Source organism: Dunckerocampus dactyliophorus, chromosome 9, assembly GCF_027744805.1.
Source record: "Dunckerocampus dactyliophorus isolate RoL2022-P2 chromosome 9, RoL_Ddac_1.1, whole genome shotgun sequence".
NCBI lineage: Eukaryota > Metazoa > Chordata > Actinopteri > Syngnathiformes > Syngnathidae > Dunckerocampus > Dunckerocampus dactyliophorus.
In genome coordinates this window covers 1,721,421-1,743,769 of record NC_072827.1, presented here as the reverse complement: position 1 = coordinate 1,743,769, position 22,349 = coordinate 1,721,421, and the positions used below count along the sequence as shown (strand labels likewise).

Here is a 22,349-nt window from a genome sequence, read left to right as displayed (position 1 = left end):
ATGCGTTGATTTCAAAGCCGAACCTCATTTGCTTGTACGGACGACCCATCCAGACTTCCGTTATGTGCACCGCTTGCCCTTATTCGGGTCACAGGTGAAGTGGAGCCGATCTCAGCTGACACACAAAAATGCTCAAACAGAGATTGAAACTTGGAGCTCCTGACCGTGAGGCGCTATTCACCACATTGCTGCTCCTTAGTTAAAATAGAAATGGCAAATAACAAATGTCTAATTAACTCGGGTTATTATCTACTTTACCGTATTGTGTCAGATAAACATGCCTCAACGTTCTGTAAAGGACATTTACAGCATCACGAGTGAACGTAACACAATACACAATGCAGGCTGGAATGTGCGACGAGCGCATGCGCAGAGAGTGACAGCTAAAGCGTTCTAGCGCAGTGCTGCTCAGCTGACACCTGCTAACGTTAGCCACACGGTGCTAGCATCACAGCGACAGTCTCTAACCGATTAAAACACACCGCCGTACTTAATTTGGTCTCCAACATCACGGGCGCAGCCGGTGGCGGTTTGTAAATACACACATAGCCGGGCATGGCGGGTACGTTTACCAGTGTTGGCAGCTCCTCGCTTTTTGTAGCTAGCTAGCCAGCTAGCTAGCTAGCTGGCTAGCTACAGCTGGTTAGCCCCCAGGCTCGCCCAGGGACGTTCCACCGGCTCCTCAACGCCTCACATCCAGCCATGGGAATACTTTTCACCAAGCTATGGAGGCTTTTCAATCACCAAGGTGAGAATAATGTGGTGTTAATCTCCATTGAAAGAACGTAGTGAACGTGTGAGAGGCGAGCTAACGGGCTCGTGCTAGCTCCCCAGTCACAACACACGCTTTTACACATAATGTTAGCACACATGTTCATATTATTCGGTCATGTTTGTCACTGTGGTCAGATACGACCCCTGAATATGTGAGTTATTCACGCACTCACCGGTCACATCATTAGGTACTCCGACTCCAAAACTCGGCCTTTAGAATGAAAACAACACTGCCAGTGTGGTATTCTTTTAACAATATCTTTACTATTGTGCTACTCTTTCTAATATTCTGTCTTTCCTGCTGCGAAATAAGCTAACCGAAGTAATCGCTCTTGTATTGGGTGTGATTAGACAGTCTACCTAATGTTGGGACGGTGAGTGTAGATAACAGTGGAGCTGATTGATTATTCATGAGTCCAGTGATCCTGAATCATGTAACAGGTCGCAAGTAAACCTCTGCAAGAGTCAACGCGTCAAGATAACATCCAGTTTTGTCATGCAAGGAACCTCTTTCATCCATTCTGGGATTCTCACAACTGTCGTTTAAGTGTAAAAAGAAGTGGTGCTGTCTGAATAGTATGGTATGGGCCACATGGCCCAAAGTCTTTATTGCAATACAGTAATCCCTCATTTAGCGCAGTTAATTGGGTCGTTTCCGGTTTTTGGACTAGTCCTTGTCCTCTTTTAGTGATGATGATATTTGCGAGAAATGCGGCTTATTTGCCGCCATGGAGGAAAGGATTGGTAATGTAGCAGAATGGCTCCGCACGTGCTTTAGCCGCGCTTGCTACAGCGCTACATTACGTTGAGTCGTTGCAGCTTGTCACTCCATTTTGCAGGACACGGCTAGGTTGCATCATCAACACGCATGGTCGCGATCGTAGGCCAAATTTATAAACGGTTTCAACCTTTTATTGTTTGTATCGTCCATTCCTAATGCTAGGAAGTCAGTCTTTCAGACTATCTAGTAAGTGGAGGGGGTGACGTCATCATCTAAGCGGCCATGAAGCCAAACTCCAGCCAGAGTGATGATTTTCAAAAACTGATGATTTACACTGTGTGTGTTTGTGTGTGTGTGTGTGTGTGTGTGTGTGTGTGTGCGGACAGTTAAAACGGAGCTTTTTGGTTTGTGTGCTAAGAAATATGTGCTATTATTAGAGCTGCAACAGTTAATAATGGATTATCCAATTAATAGACAAAGATTTTGGTATTTGATAATCGTTTTTGATTTTAAAACGTAAATATCCTCTTACTTCAGCCTCTCAAATGTGAATGTGTTTTCATTTGCTGAGTCATCCGTGAGAAGAGACCTGTTATCTTTGTGTTTTAGGCAAAACGAGACATTCTCGCGCATCAGCTTTGACTTTGGAAAACGCTGATCGCTATTTTTGCCTCTTTTCTGATACGCTGCAGACCAAACCACGAACTGTTTGCGTTTGGTTTGCATTGATTAGGTCCGTCCCCCGCCTGAGCGATTACTCGATTGATTGGAACAACAAGCTTCAGATGAATCCACTAAGAAAATAATAGTTAGTTGCAGCCCAAGACATTATCTCATGTTTTGAAACAACAGAACATGAAGTTATTGACTTTTGACATTTCGTGCAAAGAGGTGCCTGATGACCAGTGTCACCCCCCGCCCCCTCAAAAAAACCCCATCATAATGTTTCATGAGCTGGAGGTAAGTGTGCACTGATTTGAAACATTCTGCACACGCCATTGTCCATCTAATATGGTACCATATTGACGAACAGATGCGTTATAATGCACAACCAAGCCAGTTGTGGTACTGTATGTGCGTATGAGGCACGATGCCATCTACTCTAGCGCATTGTAACAACAAGCTAGACAGAGCCTCATTAGAACGTGTTTGTACGCCAGGGGGAACAAGTAGTGCCAGATCTTTCAAAAATAAAATAAAGTCTATGCTGAATCTATCTGTGGCGGTCCAGATGTATTCGTGGCGGGTCGCCATATATAAGTCATTGCGTGGGCAACGCTGGCACTTGGTTGATGGTGTCGTGCACAAGAAGGACGCAAGATGAAAGACTCACTTGGCTTTCACTGTGAGGTCTGGGTAATGGTCTTCCTTCTTTCTTGCCTTCCAGAGCACAAAGTCATCATTGTGGGTCTGGACAATGCAGGCAAGACCACAATTCTTTACCAGTTGTGAGTATTGTCACTTTGTGTGTTTTATTTTTTAACACACTCGCAGTCCCCAAAAACTGCCTGTAGGACGTCTGTTCTTCTCTGTGTCCCCGTGACGTGTAGTTCAATGAACGAGGTGGTCCACACCTCGCCCACCATCGGGAGCAACGTGGAGGAGATTGTGGTCAACAACACGCACTTCCTGATGTGGGACATCGGGGGCCAGGAGTCGCTGCGGTCCTCATGGAACACGTACTACACCAACACAGAGGTGCTAGAATGTTGCCGCTGTCGCATTTTAGTCGGTCAATTCGAAGTCCACACGCTAAGATGTCTTCTCTTGTTCCTGTCATGTAGTTTGTCATCGTGGTGGTGGACAGCACAGACAGAGAGAGAATCTCCGTCACCAAAGAGGAGCTCTACAGGATGCTGGCACATGAAGTGAGAACATCTCCCACCAGGTTCATGGGTGACACGCTGTTTGACATGACATGTGCTGTAACCAACGTTTGGGCCATGCAGGACCTGAGGAAGGCGGGCCTTCTCATTTTCGCCAACAAGCAGGACGTGAAAGGCTGTATGTCGGTGGCCGAGATCTCCCAGAGCCTGCAGCTGACCTCCGTCAAAGACCACCAGTGGCACATCCAGGCCTGCTGCGCCCTCACCGGCGAGGGGTGAGCGCCGTTACACTCTAACAACACGCCAACAACACAAGCCCTAAAGCCGACCCTTCATGTCCCTTCCCTCAGTTTGTGTCAGGGTCTGGAGTGGATGATGTCACGGCTGCGTGTCAGATGATGACCTGCGTGGTCCTTGCTCCCGGTGCCCCTTCAGAGACATGATGATGATGATGATGATGATGAGGAGGACTTGCAGTTAGGTGGTGGTGGTTGTTGTTGTTTTTTTTTTAAAAGGACGACCCCTCTATCCTGTGAGGCCAGGACCCCAGGACCCTTCTTTGTCTCCTGTGATAATTTATTGGACAAAGAACTTGAACCACAACTGTGACCTTCATGACGATGTCACATTATTTAACAAGAACATTTTGCACGCTTTTCCTTTCAACAAGAAGACGTAGGTCCTGATGTGCCCTTCAACCCCCTCCCCCCCGTGGCCTTGCAGTATTACCGCAGCGGCTGCAGATGATGATGATGATGATGATGTGCGTGCGGTCCAGTATTGTTTGAACTTGGTGCCTGCAGCAGCGTGGCGTCAAGACGCTTGGTGGAGGCTGAAACCTAAGACAGGGGGCTGTGGTGTTTGGGTGGAATCACTGTGTGCCCCCTTTGTTTCAGCCCCTGTACATAACCAATTAAACACTTTTTATCTGACCATCAAGTTTGTGTTTACTCTCCACATCACTTAGCATGTCCACAATCGCTTCCTCTTCAAAAGTGTTCAGGTCTTGGCTCCGTAGTGGTCAATTTGTGAAATCCAAGTCCTCTTACCAGCTGGAGTGACCGAAAGAGCAAGATCACGGATACAAGCAAATGGGTGTCTGCCTTGTGGAGTGGCTGGACTCATCCCAAGAGATAAGTTCAGTGCTGCTCCTTCACATTCAGAGGAGCTGGTTGGATGCCCCCTGAACGCCCCACCAGGTGGTGCCCAAGATGGGGGGATTATGCCTCAAAGCTGGCCTGGGAACGCCACAGGTGTCCCCGGTGGAGTTGGACGAGGTGGCCGGAGACCGGATAAGATGAAAATGTCTACTGCTCATTGGAGCGCATTTTGGCCAAAAAAATGCGATTCATGTGTGTAATGTCACTATGATGCGTCCGGGAAACGACGCGCATGCGGAAAAACGATCGTTTGATTGAAAAAGGTAAACATGGCCGCTCGGAATAGTCCTGTCGCATTTCTGGCAATTTCAAGGACTTTGTGCAACCGGAATCAACATTTTCTTCACCAAATTAATATGAGGAAGGAAGACGGCAACAATTTTGGCTGTGGCGTCTGTTTCGAGGAGTGTGTGGGTGAGGCTTATTTGGTTAATTGGTTCTCCGCGAAGTAGGATTCCTTATTTAAACATGGAATATTTTCGTAGCGAGGGCGTAGAAAACCTATTCACGATCTTGCTAGTACTGTTTTTAATACCATTAGAGCCCTCCACGCATGTAAGAACCCCCCCTACAGTCACCTTTAAACTTGTATGTATCACCCAGTATAGACATAATAGCTCACATTGGGAGAGTTGGCTAATGTAGCGTTCTTATAGAGTCACACAGTCGGCGGTCTTTTCAAGTTTTATGGCCAAGCTTAACGCCAATTGCTCAACACAGAACACAGATCAGCTCTCTCTCCCACATTTCCTCGTTATTCGCCATTAACGTTCACAGCGAGGTGCGTTCACTAAATCAGATTTTACAATATCAACATTACAACCCAACAGGTCGTTTTTGTAACGTTACAGACACCTAGTGGCCAGTGTAGAATACTACATATCATTGTGTCTTTCAGTGCGTTTTCTGGATGTCATATTTGCATTTCACTTAATCATTTTATGCTTGAAAATGCTTAATAAAAAATGTCAAACAAATGTAACATTTGCTTAACAAATCATTTTTTAAAACTAATAACAGGCCGCAGTCAACCACGATGCAGCAATAATTTCTTAATATATATATTTTGGAAAACCGTGATAGAGGGAAGCTGACAAATTTGAAGCACGATGTGGCGAGGAACGACTGCAATCAGTCTTTTCGCCACGGACTGTTTTCGGCTCTTTCGGCCGCCATTTATAGGTACAGTTGTCCCTCGCTACATGACTATATTGCCGGTTAAAAATAAATAAATAAATAAGTGATGGGTGTTTCGTGGTTGACTGACCTATTATGAGTCAAATAATATTGCAAGACAAGTTCTATGTAGTATTGTGGTCGCTAGGCATCAGTAATGTTACGAGACAGGACGTTAGATTACCTTACCTTTCACGCTGCATGGAGACTGGCTACTGAGCCAGCAGAGCCGAGCCGACATGCCATGGTTGAGATCGAGTGGAAAAAAAGGTTCTCCTTTCACTCTGTGTGGAAGTGGTACGTTTTTGGCTTCTTTGTCCTCCTTCCCCACTCTGTTTGAAACACTTAAGTTTAGAGTAAGTAAATTGGAGAGGCTAACTGGTTAGCTCAATAGCTTGCTATGGTAGGGGCAGCCATCTTTTGTCCCCCAGTGATCCCATAGCCTGTGCAATGTGATGTACACAAAGAATAAAGATGGCGATAGGGTGTTATTTCATGCCTAGAGGGCTCTGATAATGTTAAAACCCGTATTTAGAAAGCCACAAACAGGTTTTCTATGCTATAAGTACGAAAATATTCTGTTTATTAATATTGAATCCTACTCTGCAGAAATTCACTTATCACCGTTGGGTGTGGAACCAATTAACTGTGGTAAATGAGGGATTAGATTCAAGATTCAAGAGTTTTATTGTCATATGCACAGTAAAACAGGCAGTTCTAGTATGCAATGAAATTCTTATTCTGTTCATTCTCCCAAGAAAAGAAAGAAAACACAAGGAAGAATAAGAACATAAGAAACATAAATACCAATAAATTAAGCAACAACAACAGAAGAGACATTAATACAGATAAATAATACAAATAAATAAATAAATAAATGAATAAATAAAGTGCTATGAGTGTGTGCGTGTTGCGTGTGGCGTGTGTGAGTGCTTCGTTGAGAAGCCTGATGGCCTGTGGGTAAAAGCTGTTTGCCAGCCTTGTGGTCCTGGACTTCAAACTCCTGTAGCGTCTGCCTGACGGTAGGAGTGTGAATAATGAGTGTTGTGGATGTGTGCTGTCCTTGATGAGGTTGTGTGTTCTTCGTAGGACTCTAGTTTTATAAATGTCTTGCAGTGAGGGGAGGGCTGCCCCAACAATGTTCTGTGAGGTCTTGATCACCCGCTGGAGTGCCTTCCTATCACGTGTTGTACAGTTACCGTACCAAACAGTGATGGAGGCGGTAAGGACACTTTCCATAGTGCATCTGTAGAAGCAACTCAGGATTGTGGTGGACATGCCAAATTTCCTCAGTCTTCTCAGGAAGTACAGTCTCCTTTGGGACTTCTTCATAATTTGTTGGGTGTTGTGAGACCAGGTGAGGTCCTCGCTGATGTGTGTGCCAAGGAACTTGAAGGTTTTCACCCTCTCCACCTCAGTCTCATCAATAAACAGGGGTCTATGCGGCTCCTTTTCCCTTGTTCTTGGGTCGATGATCATCTCTTTAGTCTTATCTGTATTGAGAAGGAGATTGTTATCACGACACCAAGCTATGAGGTCCGCCACCTCTCTTCTGTATGATGTTTCAACACCACCAGTGATCAGGCCGATGACTGTAGTGTCATCCGCAAATTTAATGATGCTGGTGTTGTTCTGGGAGGCCACGCAATCGTAGGTGAAGAGCGTGTAGAGGAGCGGACTCAGCACACACCCCTGTGGGGTCCCAGTGCTCACAATTCTTGAGCTGGATGTGCGATTGTGGACTCTGACTGACTGGGGCCTGCCTGTTAGAAAGTTAAACACCCAGTTACAGAGGGAGGGAGACAGGCCAAGTGGGAGGAGCTTATTTGTGCACTTCATAACAATAGGAGTGAGTGCTATAGGGCGATAGTCATTCAAGCAGGTCACGTTGCTCTTCTTGGGTACGGGCACTATGGTGGTGGACTTAAAGCAGGTCGGTACAGATGCTTGTGTAAGCGACAGGTTAAATATGTCAGCAAGCACATCAGCTAGCTCTGATGAGCAAACCCAAAGTGCACGTCTTGAGATGTTGTCTGGGCCTGCTGCTTTTCGTGGGTTTGTTTTGTTCAGAACCCTGCGCACATCAGCTGATGTCACCATGAGAGGTGAGTCCTGTGTGTTCCCCAAGTCCAGCCACCCTCTCTGCTCATCAGGAGTTTGGGTGTCAAAGCGGGCGTAGAACTCGTTCAGGGGGGGCGGGGGCGGGAATTGGCGCTTCCGGCGCGGGCGGGCTTCTTTCCGGTTGTGGAGGCGTCTCTGGGCCTGCCGGTTTGTGGCCCCCGGTACCCGTCTGCCTTTGTGGGGTGTGATCTCTCGCTGGTCTCAGGGGTTGGCAGTCCGCCGGCCCGCTGGCGCCCTGTCCTTGGCTGGGATTACCTCTCTTCGGCCCCTTGCTGGTCTTCCCGGGGGGGGGGGCTCTGGGCTGGCTCTTGGGGCACTGATCTTTGTGCTGCCTGCCCCTATGGGCCTGGTGACCTTCTGGCGGCCGGGGCCCGGCCTGGCTATTTGGAGCGGGGCTCTCTGGGAGGTGAAGGCGGCCCCTTTCCTTTCATGCATTCTCAGTGACAATTACACGCCCACACATTCCTGCACCTTTACATATATATGAAGTCTTCCCCACATACAGAGATACCTGTACATATGCACACTCACAGTACATACGTACTTCCCCACATTACTCACTGAGTTAACCAGGGTGTTATTATGTTGTTGGTTTTATTACAGCGACGGTGATATCAGCAGTATGACAATATATATATATACAGTATATATATTTGTTTTTTTTTTACAATGATGTGCATTACAGTACTTTTCATTCTGTTCACTATCATGGATAATCATTTCATTACTACAATTATGTGTAACCGTTTCAATGCAGTATTATCATTGTGATCACTATCATAGTTCATCATTTCATTACTACTATTATGTGTGACTGTTTCAATGCAGTATTATCATTGTGATCACTATCATAGTTCATCATTTCATTACTACTATTATGTGTGACTGTTTCAATGCAGTATTATCATTGTGATCACTATCATAGTTCATCATTTCATTACTACTATTATGTGTGACTGTTTCAATGCAGTATTATCATTGTGATCACTATCATAGTTCATCATTTCATTACTACTATTATGTGTGACTGTTTCAATGCAGTATTATCATTGTGATCACTATCATAGTTCATCATTTCATTACTACAATTATGTGTGACTGCTTCAATGCAGTATTGTCATTGTGATCACTATCATAGTTCATCATTTCATGACTGCTATTATGTGTGATTGTCATTGACAGCTTTGTCATTGTGGTTGTTGATATTGTTTTGTCCTTATGTCCTTGTTCGTCTTTATAGTTGTCACAGACATTTATTTGCTGATGTCGTTCTGCATGTTTCTGTTGTTCTGTCACTATTGTTGTTGCTGCTGCTGTTGTCCTTGTCTCTTGTCTCTATTTTTTTGTTTTTGTCCCCCTCTCGCCCCCCCCCCCCCGTTTCCTTTTCTCTTCTTCTCTGTCCCCTCCTGCTCCGGTCCGGTCGCTCCAAATGTGCTTTATAACAAGCATCAAGGTCGAATAAATTTTGTATGACAGGGGACGTGTATATCACACTTCTCCCTGGCAGAGTAAATCTGTTGAGCACTTGACGGCATTTAGATCTACAATTCTATCTGCTTTAAAGGCTGGACAGGACAGGGGTAAAAAAAAAAAAAAAAAAAAAAAAAGAACTCGTTCAGCTCGTCTGGAAGTGTGGTTTGGCTGGACGTGGCTACGCTACTCCGCTGTCGATACTCTGTGATGTGCTGGAGCCCCGCCCACATGCGCCGAGGGTCTGAGGTGGAATAGTAGCCCTCCAGCTTCTGTCTGTACTGTCTTTTGGCCTCTCGTATGGACCTCCTCAGGTCATATCTGGCCTTTTTGTAGTCCTCAGCGGTGCCCATGACAAATGCAGTCGAACGAGCACGTAGCTTAGCCCTTACATCACAGTTCATCCACTGTTTTTGGTTAGGGTATTTTCTGTAATACTTGATGGTGGTAATCTCTATACATGTGCTAATGTAGCCAGTAACAGCAGAAGCATATTCATCCAAATCAACAGTACAATCTTCCCTCCCCGCTGCAGTTTTAAACACGTCCCAGTTTGTTTCCGATTACTGTATAGGTTGGCTCTACGAGACAGGAACATTCAGACTGCAGGAGCATGAGATACATATTGGATTCATATCTACGTATAACAGAGGCCTGAGGGTGGGAATTGAACCGTAGCCATGTGAAGCAAGTGCAGATGCAACAGCGCCCCTCACAGGCCTGTATGCTAGATGCAAGACATACTGTATCATCCTTTTCTTCTTCTCCATCATTTTGGAACTGTGTCAGTATGGATTCATCCCACCAGGCTTTACCAGTTGCTCCCAATTCCAACCTCGACGCTCTCCTGCTCAGATCGGGACATTTGAAGAGAGCCACAACAAGTCATCGAAGCCCTAAGCAGGTCATTTTAGTTCATGTGAGTTAAAAGGTCACTTATGTGCCACACGCTGCTTGGTATGTCGCTCTTAGTTTCCCACCCAGGAAGATGTCACTTTCTCCTCCAGGAGGATGATTGTGTTGCTATGGAAACACACCTGATGTAACACAACAGCCATCCCTCCTGTCGTCACCCTCCTAATCCTCGACTGGCACATCTGCTTCATTCTGGTTCTCTGACATCACCTACGAAGAAAAGAGGATGAACACTCGGCTCTGTTTTTGTTTTTGTCCATCAGCTGCTGTCTTTTCTCCTCACAGTTTCCACTGACGCCCACCAAAGACACTCCCACTAACTTTAGTAAGTAACATCAACATATTGAGCAGTGAACAGTGTGGCTACCTGCCTACAGGATGAATCTTCATCTCGGTTTTAGCTGACCTCTCATGTGGCAGCGAGCTGGAAAAGGTGCTGAGGAGCAAGTAGAGGCTTAGACCTTCCTTCTAGGACCCCCTGTGAAGCACACACAACCCTGAAGGAAGACACAGCGGCCCCCAAACAGGTTGAGCATCCATCCATTCCATCACTTTAGCTCAGGCGTGTCCAATGTGCGGCCCGTGGGCCATCTGTGGCACATTGTAAAAATAAAATTTAACAAGAAAACTGAAAAACAGCAGCAAAAATTGAAAAATCAGCAGTAAATTTACAAGCATTAAGTCAGAATATTAAGGGAAAATAGTTGTCATCTAAGGAGAAAAAGTCTTAATTTTGTGAGAATAACATCGTAATATGAGGGAAAAGAATACTCCTCATTTTAGTGGTGCTGAACTACATTAACAATTAAATTAATTTTTTTTTTTTTTTTTTGTAACATGAAAAACTAAACTAAACAATGAATCAAGCTGTAATTTTTGAAATATTAGGTTGCGGGAAAAAGTTCTTATGTTACCAGAATAAAGTCGCAATTTTCTGGGAATAAACTCATAATATCATAATAGCTGAAGACAATGTCATTTTAGTAGCACAGAATTTACATTTTAAAGGAAAAAATGCTTTTAATAGTATGAGAAACACACAAAACAAAATAAAGTTGTAATTTTTTGGAAAATTAGCTTTGGGGGAGTAATAATATGGGAAAGAAGTACAAATATTATGGGAATAGTCGTAATATTACAAAAAGGAAATTTACAAAGATTATTTAAGAAGAAATTTGAAATATTTGGAAAATTAAAAAAAAAAGGGAAGAGTGAAGTTGATACTAATAATAGGCTTTATCACCTACACCACAAAGCTGACATGCAGTTTAGCTTCTTAGCATATCTTCTCAAAATATCAAAGTTTCATTTTCCAGTATGTGGCCCTCGGTGGAAACACTTTGGACTCCTCTGCTTTAGCTGGTGGAATGAGTTGACTCCTTGTGGGTGTAATGCTTCCAAAAATAAGGTAATAAACACTTTTAATAGTAAATGGAGCACATTTACTCTCCCCAAAGAGGATAAATAAAGTACGGTATAGATATTACTACTTCTACCATGGAGGATATGTTCATCAACCGCATGCTACAGTTTTTCATACAGTAAGTAAACACAACATCAAACATTCCAGTCTGGCAAATGTCATCAGATCAGCTTGACATGTGTTGGGTTCACACGTTGCTTTTATCTTACAATATGCATTCCATAATTGTTCATTTTTGATTTACTTACTGCGTGAAAAAGGTTCTCTTGGATGCAGAAGTTGACCTCCTTTTATAAATTCAAATCAACGGTAGCAAATGTTGAGTGGAGCCTTGGTGGAGGTTTTATTCCAGGGGTGTCCAAACGTCTTCCAGCAAGCGCCACATCACGAAAAATGAAGGGATGCAAGGGCCACTTTGATATTTAGTAAGATGCTAAGAAGTGAAATATATTTCAAGAAAAAACAGCATCTCAGCTTTGAAAAAGCCCATTATTAGAATCAACTTCGCTCTTTGCTCTTTTTTGCTGCTGTTGTTTTTATTTTCCAAATATTTCAACTTTCTTCTTTTTTATTCCCATAATAATATCTTTGTATGTTTTCTTCTCGTAATATTATGACTTTGTTCCCATCATATTTTGACTTTATTCCCATAATATTATAACTTTCCCCCGACCTAACTTTGCAAAAATTAGCTTTATTTTTTTGGTTTGTTCCTCATAATATTACAACTTAAAAAAAACATGCATTTTTCATTTAATATTTGAACTCTATGCTACTAAAATTAATTTTTTTCTCTTCAAATTGCAACTTTTCATTGAATATGACTTTTTTCTCTTGATATTTTGACTTTATTCTTCTAAAATTAGCACTGTTTTTTTTTCTCATTTCTTCAGTTTGTAAAACATTTTTTGGTTAATTTTCTTCACGTAATTATGACTATCCCTGTAATAGTTTGACCCCCCCACAGAAATGTTCAAAAAAAGTGACAACTTTATTTAGTTTTATTTGTTTTTCATAATATTATGACTTGCCAAAGCAAACATTTTTCTTTAATATTTCTACTCTATGCCACTAAAATGACATTATTTTTACTGTTATTATTCTTGAAAATTGACAACTTTTTTTTGAATATTTCGACATTCGTGATTTTTGCTGTTGTGTATGTGTGTTTTTTAATAGTTTCTTCTAAATAATCTTTTCTGGTATTGACTGGCGACCAGTCCAGGGTGTACCCCACCTCTGACTGCTAGGATAGGCTCCAGCTCACCCGTGACTCTAACAAGGACAGTATAGAAAATGGATGGATGGGTAAATTCTATTTTTAGAATGTGCCGTGGGCCAATAAAAAAAAAAACAGCCATGGCCACACTTTGGACACCCCCGTTTTATTCCGATGAGTGACATACTTTGGACCGTGCTTCCTCAGTCTGACCTATTTCCCAACCGAGGGGTAACGTCAATGGCTAACATCTCCACCCGGAGACCTTCTCAGCAAGCCTCTAAACCCCAGAAGCCAACATCCCACCCAGAACTGCAGGAATACAGTACGTCTTCTGTCCTCCTTCATTACTGAGCTGCTGATGCACTCGCCCCAACAGGTGCTCATTTCCAAAGGGGATCGCTTAGGTATATTTAGAGTTTGAAACCCGAGAACGCCGGCCTGTGATTGGCTGTCGGGACCACATGATAACCCGGGTAGAACCTGCAGCTGTGTGCTGTCGCCCAGCGTTTCTCTGGAGGGAAGCTGGGGAGGCTTTGGCGGCTTGGGAGACCATTAAACTCTTAAACGACCGGTAAGCACAAAACTGGGGAGGAAAGCTGCTCTTCCACCTTTTCTCCTGTTTGCATGGCTTTCCGTCACGCCCACCCACGCCATTTGGACCTTGTCGGGCAGACATAGGGGCTTCCAAAGGAGTGACAGTGAAGAACCGCAAGCCTCAAGCAGGACCCGATCAGGCCTACGTTTGGATGTTTACTCTGAGCATCTTGTTGTCTAATCGAGCACTGTTTTCCTTCTTTCATCCGCTTTTCTCTCTGAAAACACACTTTTGTTTCAAAGAGAGGGCAATAGGGCGCTAAAAAAGGCAGTTAGTGTGCCATCCTATATTTAACCTGCAGCCTCAGAAGGCATTGCATCGCCGTTAGCAAAAGCCAGTCAACCAATCAGGTGGTGGCATTGGTTTACATGTGAAATAGCTGAGGCCTTGCAAGGCAGCTGTCACCGACCGTCAACCCGGGAGGCCCCACTTGCTTTCGCACTGTTGTGACAGGCAGGCGGGGGTGGGGAGGGCTTGAGGTAAGCAACTCATTGATGCGCTCACCTTCTTCCTCGCTCATTTTGTTCTCGCCGCTTTGCTTAGGGCAAAAAGTGGGACTACAGAACTTGAGCCCCTAGTGGATGGCCAGGGAGGTGCGCTCGCTGTCAGAACACGCCGCAGGAATCTTTCTCTGGTATGCCATGCTTCCCCCGCCTGCATCAACCATCACCATCTTTAACCTTCCTCTCTGCTTTGTGTAGAGCCTCTGAAACCGTCCCAAGATGGCCACCATTGTGACGGAGTATGAGGAGTACGAGGAGGTAGTGGAAGAGGAATACGAAGACGAAATGGAGGAGGAGGAGGAGGAGGAGGAAGAGGAGATCGTGGACGAGGTAAGCGGACGTCGTGGACTGCTTCGTTTGGGCTCTGATGTCGTCTGGCGCGGCCCTGTGAACAGTGACCACAGCGCTGGGGGTCAGCACCAGAGGAGGCGTCACTAGGTTTTAAGAACAGGGGAGGCTTGACCCCCCCCAGGAGATGCACAGGTTTTTTTTAATGCCGTACAACAACAAACAGATTTGCAGTAGTTAACATGAAAAAGAAAAAAAATACAACAACAAAGTAAGAGAAATACACTGTTTTTAAATAACACGACTACAGTTACCAGTTTAGAGTTTAAGAAAAGAGAAACGCTCTTACATCCATTCTTGCATAAACACACACACACACACACACACACACACACACGCTGCAGGTAGCGAGTGCAAGCAGGGTCGCACGGAAGCCGTGGACTGTGAGTGTTCTCTGTAAGAACACGTGGACTGGATTAGAGAACAAGGCGTGATTATTATTATGTGATTGTTATCATGTGATTATTCTCATATTCTGTCCGCCTTATGTTGACTTTTTTTTGGAAAACAAAAATTTTAAAAAATCTTTTTTTTTAACACCAAATTATTTCGTTAGAATATTTTAGGGAAGCGTCCCCCCTCCTCCAAAAATAGGCCTAATGACGCCAGAACCCTGTCCGCTGAAGGATTCGGTTTCAGAGAGAGGCCAAAGGGTGCACTTTGAGGTCCTGGACTGCATGCACTTCACGGCTAACTTTGAGGACCTGATGATGTCCTACAACGATAAAAGTTGACATCCTGTATCTTGTGTGCTACAACTGCAACAGCATGAACGACACTGAGACACGTTTACTGCGAGTAGTACTTCTCAGTAGATGCCGCAAAATGCTGAAGAGATTTAGCCGTGGCGAGTAGGCATGGGTCGGGATGAGATTCTGATGGTAACCTTCACGGTATTAAAATGTGTTATTTTGAAATGTTTTTTTTTTAAAGGGAGGAAAAAGTCCAGTCATTTTGAAACCATAAGATGTAACACGATGAAAGTGGAACATATGTGTTTAAAATAAATAACAAAAAATAAGGGAATCCTTTCAAAATAAATAAATAAAATGGCTACTGTGGCTAATCCTGTAATTGAAATCATTTTTTTAGTAAAAAAAATAACCTAAATGCAATGAAGTGGCTCAAGAAGGTCACATGTTGAATGTGCAGGCCACACTTTTCCACAAACGTCCGTTTCCGGGTCACGTGATTGTTGTGAGCAACTGAGATGTTCAGTGGTTGTAAACTCGTCATACATCTCAACCTCCACTCCTGTCTCGTATCTCCACATTTGGGGACCCTCGACGTAAGTAAAATGTCGACAGACGCCGGCAACAACAGCGCAGCAGCACCGGCGCTGCTCAGTGCTAAAAAGGCAGCTAACGCAGGAGCTACTTTATCTACGCCCGATTTTTGGCAACACAGCAGCACGGCTGTGGTTTCGACACATCGAAGCCCAGGTCCGACTGCGAGAAAGAACGCAGGACGTGACAAAGTATGTCCATGTAGTGGCCGGGCTGGACCTTAATTTTCTCTCACACCGCCGGAAAGGTATGACGGACAATTTGAGTGTTTTTGAAACCGTGACTCTGTCATGCTGTAGTAAACCTTGAAACCGGTAGCCGGCCGGTTTCGCCTAGCGGCGAGTCGTGATGTGCAATACCACTGATTTCCTTTCCCATCCGATACAGAGTGAAATTCAGGCCGGTATTGGCGATACATAAAAAGTAGTGAATTTCAAATCATAGCATAAAGAATACAAGACATCAGAGTCTTTGATTGATTGATTGATTGATTGATTGATTGGAAACTCTGAAGTATGCTGAGGTATTGGCGCCATTTACAATATACCCCAGCTTAAGTACAACAACAGGAGGAATTCATATAAAATAGTCAAACCTGTCTTAGCGGCCACCTTTATAGAACGGCCACCTGTCTATAGCAGCCACTGAAAAATCCCCCGCAGCAAATTTACATGTTATAGACCCTGTGTATAGCAGTCACCTGTCCAACACGGCCAGCGGCCACCCATTTTGTCTCCCTTGGTCAATATCTGACCGCATATAGCGGCCAAATTACCAACTCAAGTAGAAGCTTCATGCACGAAAAAGTTTAGTTTTTCAATCAATGAAGCCGTCTTGTGTAGACTTTAATTACTGAGTCCTAGCTCAGTCACAATCATTCACAAGATCCGCACAAACTGTCAGTTGTTCCACATAAAAAAGCCATCTTCTTTTGAGCTTGCTATTTCCTGGTCAAACATGTAACTTTAAGAGCATTTGCACCAAAACATTACCGCAAAGTATGCTGGGAACAGGACGTGCTCCCAGCGACGCTACAATACAACACAATACTGCCTGCATGCTAAAACCATGCTAGCATGCATGCTATCGTATGTTGAACTGAGTTGGGTTGTACTTAATTGAAGTATTTTAGAATGTACTCACGTTATTTTTCATCAATCCTCATCCACAAATCCATCAAAGTCCTCATCTTCTGTATTCGACACAAACAAAGCCGTCTTCTTTTCCGTTCGCTACTAGTCTGTTAACTTGTCAGTGTTATTCAGCTCCGAAGCAAAGAAGGAAACTTCTCCTGTTGCTTCTGCCAACTTTATTTATTGAACGCGGCCACCAGACAGCAGCTCAGAACACACACACATCTCTCAGCATCGTCTCTCCTTCCTGCTTGCCCACAAGGCAAAGGTTAAACAAGCCCCACTACATAGCTGTCCAGCCAATGCCTGTAAGAAATGACACCGTTTATTTCCTGGTGTGCACTGGTCAATACTGTAATGCCGCTTGTTGTGGGGAAGGAGAGACTCACGTCGCCGATGCCCTTTAATGGCTTTATTAACAGCGGAGAACACTGCAGGACTTTACATCCACGCCAACATAAACACACTTCCCAACTCTCTCCAAACTCACAGCTAGCACTGAGCCTAGCTCTCCTGCTCGGGACGCCCACCGTCACTTCCCGTCACTTCCTGATGAACTAAAGCTGTAATGACACTCTGCCGTATAAAAAGTAAAATATTAAAAACAAGCGTAAGACATTACTAGCACAGCTTTGTTCTGTGGGTCGTGGATAATAACAAGCCTAGTAGTGCTGTACAACTTTTATCCGCAGTCCCACAGTGCTCTCTACTGGTCAACATTAATTTTTTCCCCCTTTTTTTTCCCTCTACTGGTCAACATTCAAACTGGACGCCAACCTGTCTATAGAGGCCACCTGTCTATAGCAGACACTTTTGCAGACTCCCTCTAGTGGCCGCTATAGACAAGTTTGACTGTATGTGAACATTGTGTTTTTAAACAACGAAAGAGAAAATAAATGAAATAATTAAACCATTAAAATAAATGATGAATTATTAAGAACTACTATAAGAATGAAAACTAATTCACAACTCTCACATGGCGTCGTTTACGATCGGCCATCGTTTCAACAGACTGAGACTGACTGACTGACTGACTGACTGTGTAGTGTGCCGTTACGCGTGCGCCCAGGCGGAAGAAAAAGTAGTTCCCACCAACCATTTATTGTTCACGCATAAATTCCAGACCCGAATATAAGCCGCACCCACCTAATTTAAAGAGAAAACAGTTTTTTGTAAATTCAGTATTGAGGCCGCACTTGTCTATAAGTCGCAGGTGTCCACGTTGTAACACGGGATACCGTAGTTCCACAGAATGCCACACCATAAACCTTGCAATCCTACCTGCACTCGATGTTCACAGCGTCACTCGTCAGCTCTGGTGGGACGTGAGATGCTTTTTTTCATCGGAGTTCAACAGCTGCCGTGGTCCAAGTAGTCCCAGCAGAAGCTGTAGTAATTCTAAACTTGATCAAGCTTACTTAAGATTTGTCAGATCAAAACACAATCAGACTTCAAAACATGATGTTAGCTCCTGTTGCGGAAATGCACTACAGTCATCCCTCGTTTATCGCAGTTAACTGGTTTCCAGACTTGACCGTGATCAGCGAATTTTTGCGAAGTAGGATTCTATATTATTAAATGGAATATTTTTGTAATTATGCCATGGAAGACCTGCTTGTGATCTTCTAAATGCAGTTTTTAACATGATTATTGCCCTCTAGACTTGAAATACACACTCCTTTACGCTCTTATTACTCAATATAGTAGATATGATCAGAGAAAATAAGACATGTACAGTACATATGTACAGTATGAGACATAAATAAGATAACATAGACTCACACTTTAGCAGGTTGTTGTTGTGTTTTTTTTCTGGACAGAGTACTTCCTGCTGTGGCTGTTGTCTCATCAATGTGTTGTATTGGCGGCTTTAAATGGCTTTACATCCGTATTACCCAATGCAGTAGACATAATAAGAGTCATTAAGACATTTAAGACGTAAATGAAACTCCTGCTCGTGTGTGTCGCAGTAAATGTGTTCCCTAGCGGACAGATGTGTGACGTTGGGGGTTCCGAGTTGAGTTTTTGCTTGGGGAGGGTTATGTATGTATGTATGTATGTATGTACTTTATTTATCCCACAGCGGGGAAATTTACTTGTTACAGCAGCAAGACAAGTAAAGAGAACAGTGTAAAGAAAGCATAGTGTCTACAACATGGTTCAGGTGGTGCAGGTGTTGTAGAGCCTGACAGCGGTCGGTATGAAGGACCTGCGGAACCTCTCCTTCTTACACCGTGGGTGTAACAGTCTGGTGCTGAAGGAGCTGCTCAGGGAAACAACAGTGTCATGTAGCGGGTGAGAGGTGTTGTTCATGATGGATGTCAGCTTAGCCAACATCCTTCTCTCCCCCACTTCCTCCACGGAGTCCAGAGGACCGTCCAGGACAGAGCTAGCTCGCCTGATCAGTCTATTTATCCTGCTCCAGTCTCTGTCCGTGCTGCCCCCTCTCCAGCAGCCCACAGCATAGAAGATGGCTGAGGCCACCACAGAGTCATAAAAGGTCCGTAAAAGAGTCCTGCACACACCAAAGGACCTCAGTCTCCTCAGCAGGTGAAGGCGACTCTGGCCCTTCTTGTAGAGGGCGTGGGTGTTGACGGACCAGTCCAGCTTGTTGTTAAGGTGAACACCCAGGAATTTGTAGCTGTCTACCAACTCTATGTCCGCTCCCTGGATGTTCACCGGTGTAAAGTGAGATGTTTTCCTCTGGAAGTTAATGATCATCTCCTTTGTCTTGCTGGTGTTGAGCTGCAGCTGGTTAAGCTCACTCCAGCTGACAAAGTCCCTGATGACCGTCCTGTATTCCAGATCATTCCCCTCTGAAACACAACCAACGATGGCTGTGTCGTCGGAGAACTTCTGGATGTGACACTGTGTGGAGTTGTGTGTGAAGTCCGAGGTGTAGAGGGTGAAGAGGAAAGGGGAGAGCACCGTACCCTGAGGGGCACCTGTGCTGCAGAGTACCATGTCAGACACACAGTGACGGAGCCTCACATACTGTGGTCTGTTGGTGAGGTAGTCTATAACCCATGCAGTCAGGTGTTGGTCTACTCCCACACTCTCCATCTTCACTCTGAGTAGTGCCGGCTGGATGGTGTTGAAGGCACTGGAGAAGTAAAAAAACATGACCCTCACAGCGCTCCCGCTGTCCTCCAGGTGTAGCAGTGATCTGTGCAGCAGGTAGATCACTGCGTCGTCCACTCCGATCCGAGTCCGGTAAGCAAACTGCAGGGGGTCCAGCTGAGTGCCCACCAGGGGTCGCAGGTGCTGCAGGATAATCCTCTCCATGGTCTTCATCAGGTGAGAGGTCAAGGCAACAGGCCTAAAGTGGTTAGGCTCCTTGGGACGTGGTGTCTTTGGGATCGGGACCACACAGGAGGTCTTCCACAGGGCCGGGACTTTCTCCAGGCTCAGGCTGAGGTTGAACAAGTGCCTGAGAACTCCACAGAGCTGGTCAGCACAGTCCTTGAGGATTCTGGGGCTGATGCCGTCCGGTCCCGGGGCCTTCCTTGCCTTGATCTTCCTCAACTGACTTCTCACCTGATCATCAGTTATGGAGAGGGGAGTAGAGGATGGCTGGGATGGGGATGTGGGGGTGAAGAGTGGTGAGTTGGTAGGGGAGGGAGGGAGGGCAGACTCAAATCTGTTAAAAAACAGATTGAGTTCATCTGCCCAGATCTTGTCCCCACTGGCTTGGTCTCTCCCCACTCCTTTACCATGGCCTGTGATGGTCTGCAGGCCTCTCCAGACTTCCCTGGCATTATTCTCCTCCAGCCGCTTCTCCAGTTTCCTCCTGTAGCAGTCCTTCCCCTTCCTGATCTTGTGCCGGAGTTCCCTCTGGACTCTGCACAGCTCCTCCTTGTCCCCCGAGTTGAAGACCCTCTTCTTCTTGTTCAGCAGGGCCTTAATCTCGGAGGTCACCCAGGGTTTGTTGTTGGGAAAACACCGCACCAACTTGGAGGGCACAGTGTTCTCCACACAGAAGTTTATATAGTCTGTGATGCAGTGCGTCATGCTGTCAACGTCACTGCCATGGGGACTACAGAGCGCTTCCCAGTCTGTTGTCTGGAAGCAGTCTCTTAGCCTAGCACTGCTCTCCTCAGACCACTGCTTCACAGGCCTCTTCACAGGGGGTTGTCTATTCACTACTGCAGTGTAGTCTGTGACGAGATGGACGAGGTTGTGATCAGAATGACCCAGCGGGGGGAGGGGGGATGAGGTGTATGCATCCTTGATGTTTGCATACAGGAGGTCCAAAGTTTTATTGTCTCTAGTGTGGCATCTGACATACTGGGTGAAGGTGGGAAGAGCAGAGGACAGGGAAGCATGATTGAAGTCACCGGAGATGAGGAGGAGGGATTGGGGGTGCTGGTTCTGAAGTTGAGAGACGATGGTGTGGATTTGCTCTATAGCTGCAGCAGCGACCGCTGAGGGGGGGATGTACACAGTCATAGCAATAACATGTGAAAACTCCCTCGGAAGGTAGTATGGCCGCATGCTAACCGCTAACAGTTCCACGTCTCTGGTGCACAGTTGCTCCTTCACACAGATGTGTCCCGGGTGGCACCATCTATCATTCACAAACACAGCGATTCCCCCTCCCTTCTTCTTACCGCTCTCCGTTGCATTCCTGTCCGCTCGTACCAGCTGGAATCCGTCCAGTGTGACGTGTGAATCCGGAGAAAGTTCACTCAGCCACGTCTCTGTGAAGCACATGAGGCTGCATTCCCGGTACTCCCTCTGCAGTCGGCCATTATGGCCCCAACAGTTAGCCTGTGGTATTATTATGATTGTTATGTTGTTATTATTATTGTGCCTGTTGTGAGATCATTTAAACTTGCAACAAATGTTTGTCCTGGTGATCACGTCTGGCCCTTTTCTCACCAAACACTGACACCTAGTGGCCAATGTGCAACACCACAGTCACAATTACAATGTTTCTTCTGCCTTGCGTTTGTATTTTCGTTCATTTAGATATTTTTATGCTTGAATATGCTTAATTTAGGCCAAGAATTAGTACAATTTGTTTAAATAAGTATGTTTTTTTCAACTAAAAATAGGCTGTATTCAACCACGAAACAGCGACCTTTTATACTTGTACTTTGTGAAAAACCCCGATAGAGTGAGGGCGGGATGTTGGGACTGCAATTTAGCGAGGGACGACTGTACTTTCCATTTTGGCACTCTAAGCGTCATAGGAGCTGTAGTTCTTTTAGCCATGAACTAGCCTCATCATTTCAAAGCGTGTGAAAAAAGCAGCGGTGCTTACTTTCCATTGTGTTCTGTTAATGATATACATGACCTTAATTCACTGAAGTGTTCAAGTAGCAATGATTGTCGGTTTTAGAGCAGAAAGATCTGGTATCTGGTATTTGGTATACAACACTAGTGGCGGGTTTTGGACATCCTGCCGCAGATACATGGAGCGGTTATTGAATAATTTCAGTTATGATGACCTGTTTGCTCGAGTCTCTGCTCCGGTGTCCAATGGAAGAGTGAAAACAGAAGGGCCACAATTTAATCTGTTATTTCCTGGTGAAATAGGATTAAAGTCACCCTGGTATCTGATGTGTTGATAGCTTCTAAAGGAGAGCGGACGGCAACTCGTGTTCATCTCCTGTAGAACCGATCATCACATCCGGCGGTCCATTTAGCATCTTTGCAGCAAAGATGTAAATG

At 44.9% G+C, this 22,349-nt stretch overlaps 2 protein-coding genes across 18 annotated transcripts in view; both read left to right on the top strand.

Moving 5' to 3' along the window:
* The first annotated feature begins 379 nt into the window (after positions 1-379).
* arl5a (ADP-ribosylation factor-like 5A) lies at positions 380-4,253 on the top strand. The gene is made up of 6 exons (XM_054788149.1): positions 380-748; positions 2,883-2,943; positions 3,046-3,193; positions 3,280-3,363; positions 3,445-3,596; positions 3,672-4,253. The coding sequence occupies exons 1-6, from the start codon at positions 703-705 to the stop codon at positions 3,718-3,720; spliced, it is 540 nt and encodes a 179-aa protein (XP_054644124.1). The 5' UTR covers positions 380-702; the 3' UTR covers positions 3,721-4,253.
* A 4,936-nt stretch (positions 4,254-9,189) lies between these two features.
* neb (nebulin) overlaps positions 9,190-22,349 on the top strand; it is a 106,001-nt gene continuing 92,841 nt past the window's right edge. For 15 of the 17 annotated variants that reach the window (XM_054788106.1, XM_054788104.1, XM_054788117.1 and 12 more), the window contains exons 1-3: positions 13,277-13,379; positions 13,947-14,037; positions 14,105-14,236. In XM_054788106.1, the coding sequence (XP_054644081.1) occupies positions 14,126-14,236 (111 nt within the window). In that variant the 5' untranslated portion in view covers positions 13,277-13,379; positions 13,947-14,037; positions 14,105-14,125. The other 2 variants (XM_054788120.1, XM_054788103.1) reach the window with 2 other exon arrangements.